Source organism: Bombus vosnesenskii, unplaced genomic scaffold (genome assembly GCF_011952255.1).
Source record: "Bombus vosnesenskii isolate JDL3184/JDL3185 unplaced genomic scaffold, Bvos_JDL3184-5_v1.1 scf7180000013263, whole genome shotgun sequence".
NCBI classification, from domain to species: domain Eukaryota; kingdom Metazoa; phylum Arthropoda; class Insecta; order Hymenoptera; family Apidae; genus Bombus; species Bombus vosnesenskii.
In genome coordinates this window covers 9,088,387-9,103,895 of record NW_022882923.1, presented here as the reverse complement: position 1 = coordinate 9,103,895, position 15,509 = coordinate 9,088,387, and the positions used below count along the sequence as shown (strand labels likewise).

The following is a 15,509-nucleotide window of genomic DNA, read 5'->3' as shown; positions in this document are numbered from 1 at the left end:
TGCCCGTTCGAGACGTTATACGTTAATTAGGATCGTGGTATAATCGTGGTATAATCGCGGTATTATAGCGGTTCGAAACGCCTAACTGACGATCGGTTTGGTTCGTAGCAAGAAAACCAATTTTCACGTGGCTTATGTCAGGTTGTCCGAAAAGTTTCTTTCGTTTTACGAGGAAATAATAGACGCGCAACGTCCCTTGTTTTACGTTATTTCGTCGAATTACGTTGTACGATCCACTTTGTTCCGTCGAGGTAAACACCGCGATATTTCACAGATTTCGTTTCACGTTTCTACGAAGTCGCGTTGTTGTAAAAAACGCGTCCGCGAAAGAAAGATACTTTCCGGACAACCTAATGCGTGCTTTTTTTTCTCATACCGTCGCCACATTCGGATCACGAATTTACAAAATCTCGCGATATCCACGGATCGCGTTTCTTCCGTACGATCCGATCGTTCGAAAAACCGTGACTTTCAAACATCCACTTTTCTACGAAGTTGCCTCTATCGGATCTGCTGTTAAACAGCTTTGATTTGAGGAAACGAGTGCATACCAGTTGCCGTCTTTCAAACTGTTTTCCCGTGCTAGAGGAAAGCCAGATAAGGTAAAAGAGTAAGAAAGTAAGGCTAAGGGTAAGGCGGAGGGAAAACTACGTTGTTTCCAGACTCGTTAATTAAGCATTCGTTGAATTCGGTTCTCAGTATCGGCTGGAATCTTTGGTGTCGCGTTTACCTTTGGACGAGACGCGATTCCCCGAGTTTGGGCAATCGAAATAAAGACGAGGTCCCGAAGGCACAGTTTCTAAAGGTCTCGTCTTTTCGAGCCTAGCCGACCGAACCGTCGACTGTCGAGGATGGACTCGCAGCGCGTATTTCGACGATAAACCGAAAGACGGGAAAGCAAGCGAACAGAGATTTTCCATCGTTCGAAAGGATATCAAACTCTACCGATAGCACCGTAATAGAGCAGCGTCGTAGCATCGCTAACGGGATTTCAAAATGTTTCGTACAACGCACGCAATATATATTTTATTTTAAGGAAATGGCGGACGCACAACATTTTTCGTTTTGTATTATTTTATCGAATCACGTACGATCCATTTTGTTCTATCAACGCGAAGATCGCAACGTTCGACAGATTAGGTTTCGTGTTTGTATAAAGATGCGTCGTTGCGAAAGACGTGTCTGCAAAAGAAAGACACTTTTCGGACAACCTAATAGTTTGACACGGCGCGTAATTGTAAATGGATCAGCTTGAACAGAAATTTTCTACGTCGTTGCATCGCGAATACAGCGATTAAACGAAAAAGGACGAAAAGAAGTATTTTCATCGTTGATCGTCGCGAACCGATTACGTCGCGATCTCGAACGGTAGAGTTCGGCTCGCGACAGCGACGCCCCTTTTTGGCATCGCCGGAGACTCGATTGAAAGAATTATTTCGTGGGAATTTCACGAACGAGAGACACGGCAACAAACTTGTAGCGTAGCTCGATGCCGGGCGTAACTCGAAGTAGATAGTTCACGGTGCAAGCCAACGGGAACCGAAGATGCCACTTAGCCCTTGTGCAAATTTAATTTCCACCTGCCGCGGAACTCGAAATTAGGCTAATGCTAGGACGGGGACTGTATGCCCTTTATGGAGACCGCTATCGTGCTTCGGCATCCGACAAAACGATGCAGCGAGCCGCGTCGCGTCGCGTCGCTCTCGCAACCGAGAAACTTCCGATGGAAAATTTATTCGAAACGTTGAGCGAAACTTCCAACCGTCGCGTTATGACGGTCCCTCGTCAGAGACGAACGTTTTGTAAAATCGAGAGACAAACGAGATTTCCGATAACGCCAAGCCACTTTCCTCTCCGTTGGACAGTTGGAAACTGTCAATTACTCCGAATAATTGAAACACGTATGTAAGTAATAACTCCGGACGAGTCGCGAAATTTTACCTCCGGTTCCTCTGTGTTACGTATCGCGGCTTCGAAACTTTTAATCTTGTTTCGTCCGGAATACGCAAACGTCACACGTCTGTAAATCGTACGGCACGATTGCAACGGAGGCTACTTTTAAGCCGAAGTCTTAAAATCTCGCCACTCTGATAAACATCGTATTCGGCTATCCAGCGATCGAGAGACGCGTCAAAGTTGGACGAGTCGCGATAGGATCGCGCGTGGTAGCGTTACGTCCGCCAGCCGCTCTACTTAACGCGCGTTACGTGCCTCGCACGTAGACGTTGTCACCCAGTCATGATATAGCGATGGAAAAACCAACGGGGTCTAACGAACATCCGAAACGACAACGCAGAGAGTGTTCCAGTGTAAGAAAACAGTAGCAGCACGACCATCTCTGATCTGGGTCCCGGCGACACCCTCTCCATAGCAGCCAGACCCGTAGTATTAGGTCGTCCGAAAAGTTTCTTTCGTTTACGAGGAAATAATAGACGCGCAACGTTTTTTGTTTTATATTATTTCGTCGAATCAGGCACGATCCATTTTGCTCCGTCGAGATAAACTCCGCGACTTTTCACAGACTTGGTTTCACGTTTCTACGAAGGTGCACTGTTGCAAAAAACACGTTTGCGAAAGAAAGATACCTTTCGGACAACCCGATATATAAAATCAGCTCTCGATATTCTCTGTTCTAACACTCTGAACCGTCGCTCTGTTGGATTCGTACGATAAATTTCGCTGCTGTACTCGAACTTTAATTCTTCACCTTATTTGTGTAACGTTCGAACTGCGACGCATCGAGCATTCGCGAAGCGAATGTAGCGAGTCGCGTCGTAAAACTTTACACCAGAAAACAAGGTAGAATACGCCGTTGACGGTAAAGGTTTGCTCGAACGGAGAAGATAGCATCGACGCCTTGCCAGTTCGCCGTGCTGACAATGAGCACCGACGAGATCAGATAACGGACGGCCTCGTTGCGATATAATTTCCCTGTTCGCCAGGACACTCGGCGTCGTCTACGAAAGAAGACAAATTCTGCGCGATTTCTTATTACGCGAGAACGCATCCTTTCTTCGTTTCATCGGCTAAATTCGCAAGAGCGCGTCTATTTCCGTTTAATTCCTCCGATTTGAGTGGAAAGTGTTCGCGAAACTCGAAACGAATCTGAAAGTCGTATTTGCGTTATCAGAAGTTGGAATATATTTATAGCAAGAAATCAGAAAAAAGACTGTCGCCACTGATTTCTATATTCTGCCAATGTTCTCGATAACTCTCAATCCTTTTATACGTTTTCAGGTTGCTTCCAAGTTTGTTCAATATCTATTTTAATCGCGAGACCGTAGTAGACCTTGCGACAAAAGTTTCTATACAACTGGCTTATTTTTATTCAACCTTTGATAATATCGTCTTGAATCGCGTGAACTGTTCTCGCTTCTAACCGTTAGAACGCGTTATTATACGAAAAATAAATAAGAAATTGGCGCTATCCGTTTCTATTATCCTCGATACGTTTAGACGATATATTCGTAAAACGTTTTCACGAGTGTTCGAATATTTTCGTGATCCGGCATCGTCATCCATCGCGACGCCACCGAACGAAACGCAACGACGCGTTTTCCTGGAGACCGCGGTACAAAAATTCGATACGCTCGATTAGAAAAATTACGTGGCAGTAGCATGGACTTAGACAAAAGGGATAATTACTTGGACTCGACAAAGTCTGCGCGCCAGCTACAACGATTATCGATTGTTCCGCCAGCTCGCCATGTAATTTTAACCGCATTTACCGATGTTACGTTGTTACATTATTGCAACATAACATGCTTCGAGTAATCGCATTAGCCGAATGCGGCTTTAATACGAGTTCGCAGGTATTTATCGCGGTGATGCGTTCGATAACGAAGCGCGTATGGCCAACGGTACCGCCGGATGCCTAAATATTCGAACGGGCTCATTATGCGGCTGAGACTCCATTTACCAAAACCAACTTTGGCCAAGGATCGCGTTGCGAGCACGCGCCAGCACCGCGTAAACGTCGGCGCGTATTTTTCAGCCGCCCGACCGAATTAAATACCCCGTTTATTCGGGCGGGTGGAGAAAAATTCGCGCAACTTTTAAACTCTCCCGTCCACGAAAGTGGGAGCGGGCGCCGGCAACAAAAACAAAAACACGGCCATGGATCTCGCGTAAGCGAGCCGGCAAGAAAAACTGGCAAAAAGGGGAGAGTTCTTCGCGTGGGCTCCGCGCACCACGGTGATTGATCGCGTGCGACTCCTCCACGGGGAAAAAGATGCTTAGTCCGCAGCCACCTCCGTCGTGTACTCTGTCGCTTTACAATTAGCAACCGTGCCTTTGCGCTGATATCCGTTTAACGTCTGCAAGTGCAACTTACACCGGCTTTTGCCTCTCTCTGTTCGAAAGTTACGCGCTGTTTAATCAGAGAACCTGCGGCCAGTGGAAAAAATCGTGTCGGCCAGGCGAAATCTCACCGACGGGGAACGATCGAACGTTGCGGCGAACATTCGACAATTTCGGAAACTTGAAATGATCGATGCTCGATCTCAGCTTCTAATCCATTTCGGTACATACGAGACAAGCGTGGGTCGCTGCGTAACCAAATTTTCTTCGTGTTTCAACAAACAGAAAGGGTTTACGTTTTAAAAAAAGAGAGTGAAAGTGATCTAAGAACGAGAAATCACGTTTTTTCCCTGGAATTTAAAGTATCCTTCAACGGTATAGAAGTACGACAGTATTGACCGAGGATGAACGAAGAAACTTAACGAGATTAATATTCACTTTTTATTTGACTTTAGAATCGATATCTATTTTACGCTGCAGACGGTTCGTTCGACGATGTACTTCTCTCGCCTAATGACTACAGCTAGCGACAAATAAAGGAACAGACACGTATTATCGCACCATTGGGAAAGCGATCATCCGGTCGAATCAACTTCGTAACAAATCGAAATCACGGCCGAATTTGAGAGATCCGGGCGAATATCCAGCGATTGACGACGGCTTGCATGGTGCCCGGTGGCAACGGCATTGACACGAAATAGTTGGAAATCGACGGTTGAAAGAGAGACAAAAAAAAAAAAAAAAAGGAAAAGGAAGGAGAGAAACAAAAAATTCCAATGAATTTCGAGCGTCGAATCGCGGTCGGTAACGCAAATGCGGAGAGACGGCGAAGGGAGAATGATTGCGGTGGAAGGTTAGAAATGAAACGTGAATCGAGGAAGGAGAGAAGCTTCGGAACGGTTTCTCACAACGGACGGTACTTTTTCTTTCCCCCCTCTTTCCCCCCCTTTTTTTTTCCTTCTCCCCCAGAGGAAGAATACGAGAGAAACTGCCAGCAAAAATATCCGCGAGGTGAAGTTGGAATCGAATTAAAAAGCTGGCCAAGCCAATTAAGGCGTTTCGCGAAAGTTTAAGAGATTCTTCCCGGAAAAGGGTAAGCTTTGCAGGTGCGCGGCAGTCGCTTTTTTTCTATTACGTCGCCTTCCGCCTGGTCGCCGAACTGGGCGCCATTAAGCTGTTCGCTCTTCCGTATAAATAGAAAGAGAAAGAGAGATCGCGTGGTTGGACCCAACCGTGGAAGAAGAAAGGCTTCGCTTAATTTCAACGGAATTTGGCTCGTTATATAGCCGTGTTGTTTCCTCCAGTCTCCTCCGAGTATTTCGATCGTCCTTTTTCCTGCTCTTCTTCGCGTCCGGCATCTGTTTTCCCACCTTTCGAAAAATCCCGAGTCTCTAGAGCAGCTTCCGTCCGCTGCGCAAAATCTATCCACACCGCTGAAAACTTTGCAGCGATCGAGCTTGCGCCACGGCGGCGCCAGCTGTTCCTAGCAGCCTTTCGTTAAATATTAAATTTCGACTACGCCGTTTGCCTTCAGGCTAACGTTAATAGCCGTACGACGATGTCGCCATGTAACGCTGAACCGAAACTTCTCCGTTGGACCGCGAAGCTTAGTAGTCGACGCACGCCATAGACGATCGACGAGAGCGTCGAACAATCGTCGATGTAAATTTAAAAGCAACTTTACATACCTTCGTAGACTCTAAGCTGCGCCTCGGCTGACACGGCGTCCCCGACTCCGTTCTCCGCTAGACACTCGTACAGGGTGTTGTCGCGAACCGGCCTGACAGGTTCGATCCGCAATAAGGCTCCGTTTTCATAGTTGTGCACCAGGTACCGTGACTGGGATTCTACGGAATAACGCGAAACATCGGGATGAACGATCGTTAGGATCGGCCACGAGGTCGATCGGCTCGACCGATTTCCAGCCGAGTCTTCTCGATCTCGCGTATGGCACGGCCGTGTTCGTACAACGAAAGAAACGACTTTTCTAAATCTCGAGGCTCGTGCACGCACATTCGGCGTGTCTACGATTTACACTCGCAGGTCGAGTAATTTAATAACTTCGCGCGCGCGATCAAATCGAATCTGCGATCAAATCGTATTAATTTCAAGTTTCTTTCTTTACGTTGCACAGCGAGTAAAATGCCAAGGCCGCGACGCGAATCTTGCGAGCAGGCAGCCGATCGCTAACAACGAGGGGAAATAAAAAGGATAAGAAGAACGCGAAGGACGAAGGTTGTTAGAAGAGTCGATCACCAGGATGGAAACGAGGCGAAGCAAATGAGACAGAAAGGTATCCGTGGGCGGTCGATCGGTTCGATTCGTGCCGGCTCCTCGCGCGCGTTTCACGCGATCACCACCAACTTTGTTACGCGTCGTTATCTCCGTTTCGCTGGATTAGCGAATTTCGGAGCCGCGAACCAGCTCGAAATCGAGAACAATCGACGAGCCGAGGATAAAAGCGTCTATTCTCCGTTAACCGGCGCGATTTTTCGCGGCGTTGCAAATTTCCAACGGTTAGTTGGACCGCGCACTCTTCCTCGACAGGATCCGGTTCCGATTCCTATTCCGATTTCTATTCGTCCGACTGGTGATAACGAGCGACGCGCCAAGCCAAACTCGGTCTTCGGACTCTCGTTGCGCATAAACGATCGAGCTAATATTGCCAGCGAAATCTTACGATTCGTAAGCTACCGTCTCGTTACCGATAAACGTTGTTCAGCGATAGCGACAAGTAGCGACGATAAATAGAAGATACGCGATCAATCGCGAGTTACCTGGTCATCCTATTTGGCAAAGATTATGAAATTGTAAGAAAGAAGTCTGCTATTAGTTGGTGGATTGTTGTTTAAGATTGCTTCAATTTATATATCTATAGGATATATTCTATGTAGTCACAGTCTTACGCGGCAAGATTGCCCGAACCGGAAATCAGTTTGGCAAATCCAAAGGGCGCGCGAGGCTTTCTGCTTGAAAGAAGCGACGTCTATTTCAGTTAGTACCTCGAGTTGTACGCTGGAAGATTCGGCAATCCGGTCGGTCTCTGGAAACTCTGGATGTAACGAAGAGTCCGGCTGCAGTGGCACACCGGTCGGCAACAGCCGGTGTTTCCGGAAACCGAGCGAGCGCGAAATTTAGTTAAAAAGAAAAGGGCGGGAATGTCGTCGAGTCTACGTGACGCGACGTATCGGAAGAGAACAACGTCGCTGGCAAGATGATACGAACGGAAAAGAAAACAAAAGCGGAAACGAAAAATACAGTACGAAATCGTGAGATAGTTACGAAAGAGAAACCGGATTCGCACGCGGAACCGGAACCGGAGACCGAAAAGAGCCAAGAGGCGATAGACTCGATATCGTCGATACGATTACCATCTCTGGCGTTTAGATGATCCGCGGAACAGCAACGCGGTCGGTAGACGAGAAACGGCTTCTCGAAACTTTGAAAAACTAGCAGACGACCAAACGAAAACGCGAATACTTACGGGAAACTCTCTTTCCGTTTTTCCGCCAGTGGATCTGGGGTGGCGGCGCACCTTCTGCCGTGCAGTAGAAGCTCGCTATCCCTCCTGCCTTCACCTGCTGCGATTGTGGCCTCACCAGGATCGTCGGCGGACCTGCGAGCACAAGATCGAGGCAAGCCTTTGATTAGAATCGAGTAGTCCCTTCGGGCTGTTTCGATGCCCACCGTTGCTGCCCGAGTTAACATGCCGAACGGAGATAGAGAGGTTCCGCCGTATCGTGGAACGTCTTTGAAAGAATTCGCCGGTCGTCAGGCAAGACTGGGCGAATTATCGAAGGGTCGAAGATTATACGTAGTTTTCGACCGATCGAAGGAAAAGAGAGGATTGATACCGGATCGGATTAGATCGCATTTACGATCAGCGGATCGCATCGGTTCGTGACAGATCAAACTTTTCGTTCGGACGCGCCGTTCGACGAGAAACATACGTATGAAAAGCGAAAAGGAAAAAAGACAAAATATGAGAGAGAGAGAGAGAGAGAGAGAGACAGAGAGGAGGAAAAAAGAAGTGGAAAAAAAGAAGAAAAAAAAGAACGTTATTCCGGGCATTCGTAGAATCGATAGGATGAAAACTCGTGTAAACTCGATAAACGAAATTTGCTATCGCAGGAAATCGAGCGGCGCCCGAATCGAGCGGACAAATAGCGTGAACGCGTCGCGTGTCGTCCCGAAACACGCGGCTCAGAATTAGCGGGTTTAACACGTGAATGGAAATTTCGAGCCGGCTCGACACGCTTTTACCCGGCGATAAAGAGACGGTCGTTTCAAGATGGATGGATACGGTTGCGCGCCTCTTCTTTGTTCGTTGCTGGCAGTTTCTCCCGGCCCAGCCTTCGCTGTAACAACGACGCGCCGTCCCGCTGGAAACAGAAGGACCAGACCAAGAGGCGTGCTATCTGGAGCGAGACTACCGGCCAAGTATTAAATTGGTCTCGAAACTTTGCGATCGCACGGATCGTTTATGGCCACTCTTCCATGGATTGCCGCGCCGGTCCCTAACGGAAACGTTTCGACTTTTTCGATCTCCCGATTGCCCCTGAATCTTCGCTCTCAAAACAAATTGCAGCAAACGAACGAATCGCCCGAGACGGACCGGACGAAAGTCTGTCTGGATGTTCGAAAGGACGTTCTTGATTGTTGCACGATTCTTCGCCACGATGCCTCTGTCTGTATCGACGAACGGTTTGCGATTGCTACCAAACGCACGACGCACCTGGAAGAACATTCGACGAAGCGGTAAATACGCGCACAGCGATTTAACTGACACGATGATCTGACGAAAAAGCGGTGATCTCTGCGCGTAGCGAATGCGTTGACACGTACAGTCTGCGTCGCGCGATTCACGATCGATCGTTGATGGTCTCGTAACCGGCGACGTATCCACGACCGAATCGAATCTGACCGAATCGGATCGAAACGAATCGAATCGAGTCGAATCGAATCGAATCGAATCGAATCGGATCGAATCGCATCGCATCGAATCGAGTCCAATCGAATTGAAACGCGACGAGCTTGCCGCATGCGGCGAAAAAAATGTCCTCGCGCGATCGCAAAATGAAAGATTATCGTGGAAAAGGGGAAACGATGTCGAGAGGGCATGGCCGGCTGGTTGAACAGAGAAGGCAAAAGCTTCGGATGGCTCGAAAATTCGTACCGTCGACGAACGAGAACACGAACGCGTTAATCTATCGGCTCTGCGATGAAAACTGCGAGGCAGGGATATGTGCGATGCAATTTAAGGTAAATATTATTCCATCGGCGAACCGTCGATAATTTTTGATCGAATCGCTCGTTCCAGATTATTGCTATCCACTCGGGTCGCATTGTGGCCGAACACGTGACGATTATCATAACGAAATAGTTGGAAGCTGGTGCATTAATCGAGCGCAATCCCGGCCGTGCGCGACGATCGATCGATTTTTAAATATTCCGACCGCTTTTGGCTACGATTCCGAACGAATTTCATAAAGTTTCGGCGAGAACAACGTTGTACAAAATGCTAGAAAAAAATCTCCACCGAATTCGAGGAAAGCCCGTTTTACGCGTACGACGAGTTGCACGAGAAATCTCTCTCCGAAAGAGAGAAAGAAATTTCCAAAGATCAGGCTGATTTTGAAAAATGATTTTAACCATTCTACCGACCGAGATGATTTCCAAGCCTTTTCATAGATGCAACTTCCCTCGACTACAATTCAGATAGCTAGATGTATATTTATTTAGAACGGGTTGCAGAGCGCATCAAAAGCACCTGCCGCGCCCACGGTTGCCCAATGATAATTTATGATCGACCATGAAAGAGTCGCGCGATAAACAACCGCAAACCGGGATTCTGCGCCAAAATGCCGAGCCGCTGATCTTTCTTCGAAACCGACGTACGTAGACCGAGAGATCTACGGGTCTCGTTGAATATCGAAGGGACCGAGTGGACGCGATTTCGATGCAGCCACTGTACACGGCGAGAGAACACGCAGCGACTACTTCGCGAGCAATTGAATCCAACTCGCGGAACGCGTAGTTTACAAATTACAACGATGCTGAATTGCGTTTCGTCCGAAGGATCAACGACGAGCGCGTTCGTTAAAGCCTCGGCTGCATTACGGATAACAAGACCCGAACGAGAGAAACAAGTTTCCGACTTTCCGCCATCAAAAGCGATCGTTCGCTCGTTTTCATTAAATCCCGGCGAGTTGGCGAGAGGGAAGAGTTGAGAAACGCGGTCGAAAAGTGGAAAACACAGGGGAATTCGGAAAGCCACAGAGGATGGTCGTGTACAGATCGCCCGGAGAAAGGAACGCGGTAGGGGCGGGGGGATTTGGTAATTGCGTTTCGTTAATTCTCGCGCGACCGACATGCAAGAAATTACATCGTGAGCTTTGTACGAGTAACGTCGTTGATGGCGTTAACATCTCGCAGGGACCAGCAGCGTTCTTCGAGCGGCCAAGGGTAGAGGAAAATCTGGCAAAAATTTCGGACGCGTGTCCAAAGAAAAGTCGGAGAAACTGATGAGATTAAACGCCGGTGGAAGGAATGGCGGTCGACTTTGCAACGAAGAGTCCTATCCTGTTTGCTCTCCGAGAGCAGAAAGTAGCGACGGAGCGGTGGACGTTGGGCGATCGTACGAAGGCGACGAAGAAATCGAGCTTCTCTCGCGAATTCGTTAGCGACGCTCGAAAGAGCGCGGCTGGTGCGAATCGAGCGTTCGCCACGGCCGAAAATCAGGATAAAGATCGGTCGGTTATTTCTGCCAAAAGTTCGTAATAACGAAGGATCGCGGGACGCGATCGTGGTCCGTGTAAAAACGGTCCAAGTCGTATCTCATGCTTAAAGTTTATACCGGTTTGGCAGGAGGATCTCGGAGCGGAGAAACGAGGAGCGGCGAGGCGAGGAGAGGCGAGGCGTGGCGAGGGAAGGCGGAGGCTGGAGAAAAAGTTTCGCTCGCGGAGCGCTCGCCTCTATTACGCTTTATAGCCTGCCGCGACGTAATTGAAAAAGTAGCCGATAACGGAGCAATCTGCATGAGATTTGAATAAAATTACGCGTTACCTACTGCCGAACGTATTACGGAATCGATCGGTGCATCGGTCTTTGTGTGCCATCGAGCCTCGTCGCGCGGATTTTCGGCCGCGCGACGAAAATTCGTCGGCCATGGATTCGATCCGTCGACTCGCGATTAATTGGCGATTAATTGGCGAAAATTTGTAAACGCTCGATAGGTACCGATCGAGCGAGTCTGTCTCGTGGAAAAGAAAGGCGAAGGACCATCGAGATTGCGCGGGTCGGTCATCGTTTCGAGCGGTCTGCGATCAAGTTGGAACTGGTACGAGGCGGAAGCTTGAAAACGCGTGGAAATCGTTCGTGTCGCTGACGTGATTCGTCGATGATCTCGTTGAGCCTCGAGTGCCAAGTGGATCCAAGTGGATGCAGCGGTAGGTGCAAGCCAGGCCGATGTAGGCGTACGCGCGGACTCTGTTCGACGCATGCAGCATCATCGGTGCCATTTTGCTCGGGCATCGATTGTAAACAGGAGAGTTTATGCGCCAACGATGGTGGATTCCCATCGCTGAACGATGACGCTCGTTGGCAGGGAAAAGGAGCGACGAGATGGAGAAGGAGAGAGAATGGAAGCCGATGGTGGTTGCGGTCGTAGCGGCGGAACGACGGTGGCGATGACGTCGGTGGCGGCGGTAACGCGAGAGGGGCGAGGCTGCATCAACGTCGAGTGTACATTACTCGAGCACGGGTTTATCGCAAATAATTGCGCGGACCTTATTCGCATTTTAGCGTATCGAAATCGCGGGTCGGTGTTGCAGGCGATCGAGACCCGTGGGTCGGGTGCAGGGCAAATATTAATTTAAATGGGTTTTCAACCCCTCTATCCGTGGCACGGTGTTCGCGTATCAACGAGGGAACAGTCCAGCTTCGGTTTCCGGAAATCTTCTCCGCGTTTTCTACTCGTTTGTACGAGCACAATGCGCCAACAATGGAGAATAGAATCCCGCGTGGATTAAATAATGAAAATTTTCCGCCGTTCTCCGGCCAACCGTGAAATTGAATTTATATGCCGGAGGACCGTCATTGGCGTTTAAGTATTATTGCCGGCTACGCCGTTACCTTCCTTCTCGATCTTTTCCAACGCAATAGGTTTCGCGCGTCGCCTCTATAATTTCTGTTCGATCGCAATCGTCGTGACACGCGACACGGCGCAACCGGACGGAGAAGGAATAGAAAAACGAATGGAAAAATATCCGGTCAGCTTCTGACAACCGAGAAGAACCAACTCGATTATAGGAATAAATGAATTTAACTTGTCAAAATGTGGCGTCAATTGGCCGACGAAAAAGGAAAACGTGACATACTAGCGGTGTTTTTAACCCAAAGCGAATGCACCTCCGAATAGTTGACCCCGTCCGTTTTCGTTTTCGAGACACGGGTCAACGGCGAACGAGAGCATCGTAACTCGTTCGATGAAATTTTAATACCGTTTTCCGAGTGGACGTGTCTATTCGTGGCGCGACAAAACGGGACCATAATGATTTTTTTTGGGGGGGCGAAAACAGCTAAACCGCTGTGGTTGCCGAGAATCCTTGAAACTTGAAAGCGAACATCGTTTTTCCACGAAATTCAAACGGATAGGCTCGATCTTGCCGCGGCTGGTCGGATACGGCCGAATATGAAATTGCAAGATTTCAATTCGGGATTGCGGCTAGCGGCCGCGTTTAATTGAATTCCGGGATTTTTAACGGGAACGTTGGATAGAGGGGTGGCGCGACCGCGACTTTACGCCGCTGGAAAAATTGCAATTTATTCCTTTGGAATTAAAGCGTCCATTACTTCGTAACTTCGTCTCGTCGTTTGCCGCTGTCCTCGTCGTTCGTTCGTCGCGTCTGACCCTTACGGACCTATTCTACTGTTTCGAGCGCGAGCTGCCAGGCAGTTAGCCACCGACACAAACGCGTCTGCACGTTCCATTCTCCTCTCGCGCTCGTCGCGTCGTTGCTCTTTCTTTCGCGATAAAGTTACGGCTGTGAAAAGAGCGACCGGCGCCTCTCCGGGCAGTCGCGATTTGTCGGTTGCGGATTATCCGTTTCTCGCGTTTCTTTAACGAGATAAGTAACGCAAAACCGACGAGCGTCGCGAACAAAGAGCGAAAAAACAATTCTCCCGTCGTCGGCATGCGATACGAAAGAGAACTCGTTACTCCTCTTCCATTTTCCGTCCCCGCCTCTCCTCCCTCCGTTCTCCGTTCTTTTTACTTTCACGAAAACAACGTTTCAATCGATCGTTCGCTTTCGATTCCGTTTTCCGCCGACGCAAACTGCTGATCGCCACGCGTCTCCTCCGCCGTGGAAAGCGTAGACGCGAGGGACGAGCTTGGATGACCGCAACGACGCGTCAACGACGCCTGTATCCAAAAGTGTGCCGAAGGAGCGAAAGGAAGGAGGAGCATAGATGCATCCGAGAGAATAGCACGAGATTCGGTGTCGATACGTATGCAAAGCGATTGCGTTTTAACCAACTTCTCGCCAGGAATTTCCATTAGTCTAGGAAGTCCAAGCGGCTCAGGGACAATGGCGAGGATGCGCGGCGGATTTCGGTGAACCGAGCGGTATGGCTGGTTGTTTCGACGAGATCGGCCCGCCGAACGATTTCGAATCAACGCGTCTGGTAGGGCGGATAATTCAATTTGAATATGCATGCGTACCGTGGCACAAACCTCGAAAATCCACGGGATGCGATGTTCTCAGTCGTTCCGCCGATGATTTACGCGCGGCGTTCGGCTACCGTTGGTCGTGTAACACGAGGGGGCGAAGATCCCGCGAACGTCGTTACGTTTCAGCCTGGAATTTGCATCGATCGAGAGCAAACTCACGAGCGTTTTCTTTACGAGCGAGTCGATACCGATGCCCTGTAACGGGCGGCTGTCGGAGGCGGAGTCCAGGCGACTGGCTTCGGATCTATCTGGCACTTAAGAGAGTCTCCACGGTTCTATAACGGTGGGCGCAACGCGACGAGAAACGCCGTAGGGCCTGCGCTAAATTTATGCAAATGCATGCCGGCAATATTCTAAATAAGTAGCGTCGTCTTCGAGATATCTCGGTGCCCTATGTCGCTTGTAAATTTGGCCGAACGTACGAACCAACGACTAATCACGGAAGAACGTCGTCGTCGTCGTCGTCGTCGTCGGTGTACGAAACGACAACGCGACGTTGTATTCCCCGTGGCAACGGTCCAAAAGGATGGGGGTAACCGCGGGACGACGACATCCAGCAAAGTCTGAAATGCCGAACGAAAGGGAGAATGCCCCCTTGGCTAGCCCGATTTGCCTGCCTTTGAAATTTTTATTTCGAGAAACGAAATAGCGTTTGAACGGCGGAAGCGCGCACCGCGCGGCAGGAGACATATCCGGAGAGCACTTTCGTATCTCGTTTTCAGTCGAGTCGGCTTAGTCTGGCCGAACGCTGCCGGCGCTGTACCCCGTAACTGGCTTTTAACGCTAATAGTGCTTTCAGACCCATTTAAAAGAGCATTTACGAAACGGAGAAGAACGCGCCAGTTTAGTACGTTGCAGGCTCGCGACCTTTCTGGTCTGCTCGCGATACTTGAAAAATTAAATCCTCCAGAGGCTGAGTTTACTTTTAGCCACCGTCTAGAGTTTTTAATTCCAGCTGCCGCGGAATTCAGGCGGTCGCGCGAGCCTAAGAACAAAAAGATTCCTCGGCTTTCGATTCGCGCGTCGTTGGTACGTGGTTGGCGTTGGTCTGACGCGCGACGGTCGCTGTACGTCACCGGACGATCGCGAAAGTTTAGAATCTAGAAGGAATAAAAGGGTGGCCGAGTGGAAACGGTCGATTCGATCAGCGTCGTCTGTTCGTCGGATCCGACGGGAAACTGCCTGCAGGTTTTTCAGCGCAGCCAGTTCACACACTGACGGCACGTACCAGCATATATTAGAAAGTCTCGGGTGGTGTGCTGGCAGCCGGCAGCAGGTGACACACCACCGCTCTAATCGGTAGGCAACGTTTTAACGCGGTTAATTGCGCTTCAATTAGCCGGCCGTGGCAGCGCGACTTTCTTGCTGGCGGTTCGCGCGGCCAGAAGTTTCGCAATCGTCGGTTCGCGCGGTGCAATTAGCCAGCGAGTCGTCCCGTGCATTAAGAAGAGCCGTAAAAACCGCGCGAAGATGTACC

General features: G+C 49.4%; 1 protein-coding gene across 17 annotated transcripts in view; it reads right to left on the bottom strand.

Annotated features, from left to right (window-relative positions):
* Nucleotides 1–15,509, bottom strand: part of LOC117232714 (tyrosine-protein phosphatase Lar) — a 278,813-nt gene that overhangs the window by 89,641 nt on the left and 173,663 nt on the right. For all 17 annotated transcript variants that reach the window (XM_033492311.1, XM_033492390.1, XM_033492320.1 and 14 more), the window contains 2 exons: nt 7,784–7,915; nt 5,988–6,146 (listed from right to left, as the gene is read on the bottom strand). In XM_033492311.1, coding sequence (XP_033348202.1) covers nt 5,988–6,146; nt 7,784–7,915 — 291 coding nt within the window. The remainder of the gene's footprint in view (nt 1–5,987; nt 6,147–7,783; nt 7,916–15,509) is intronic.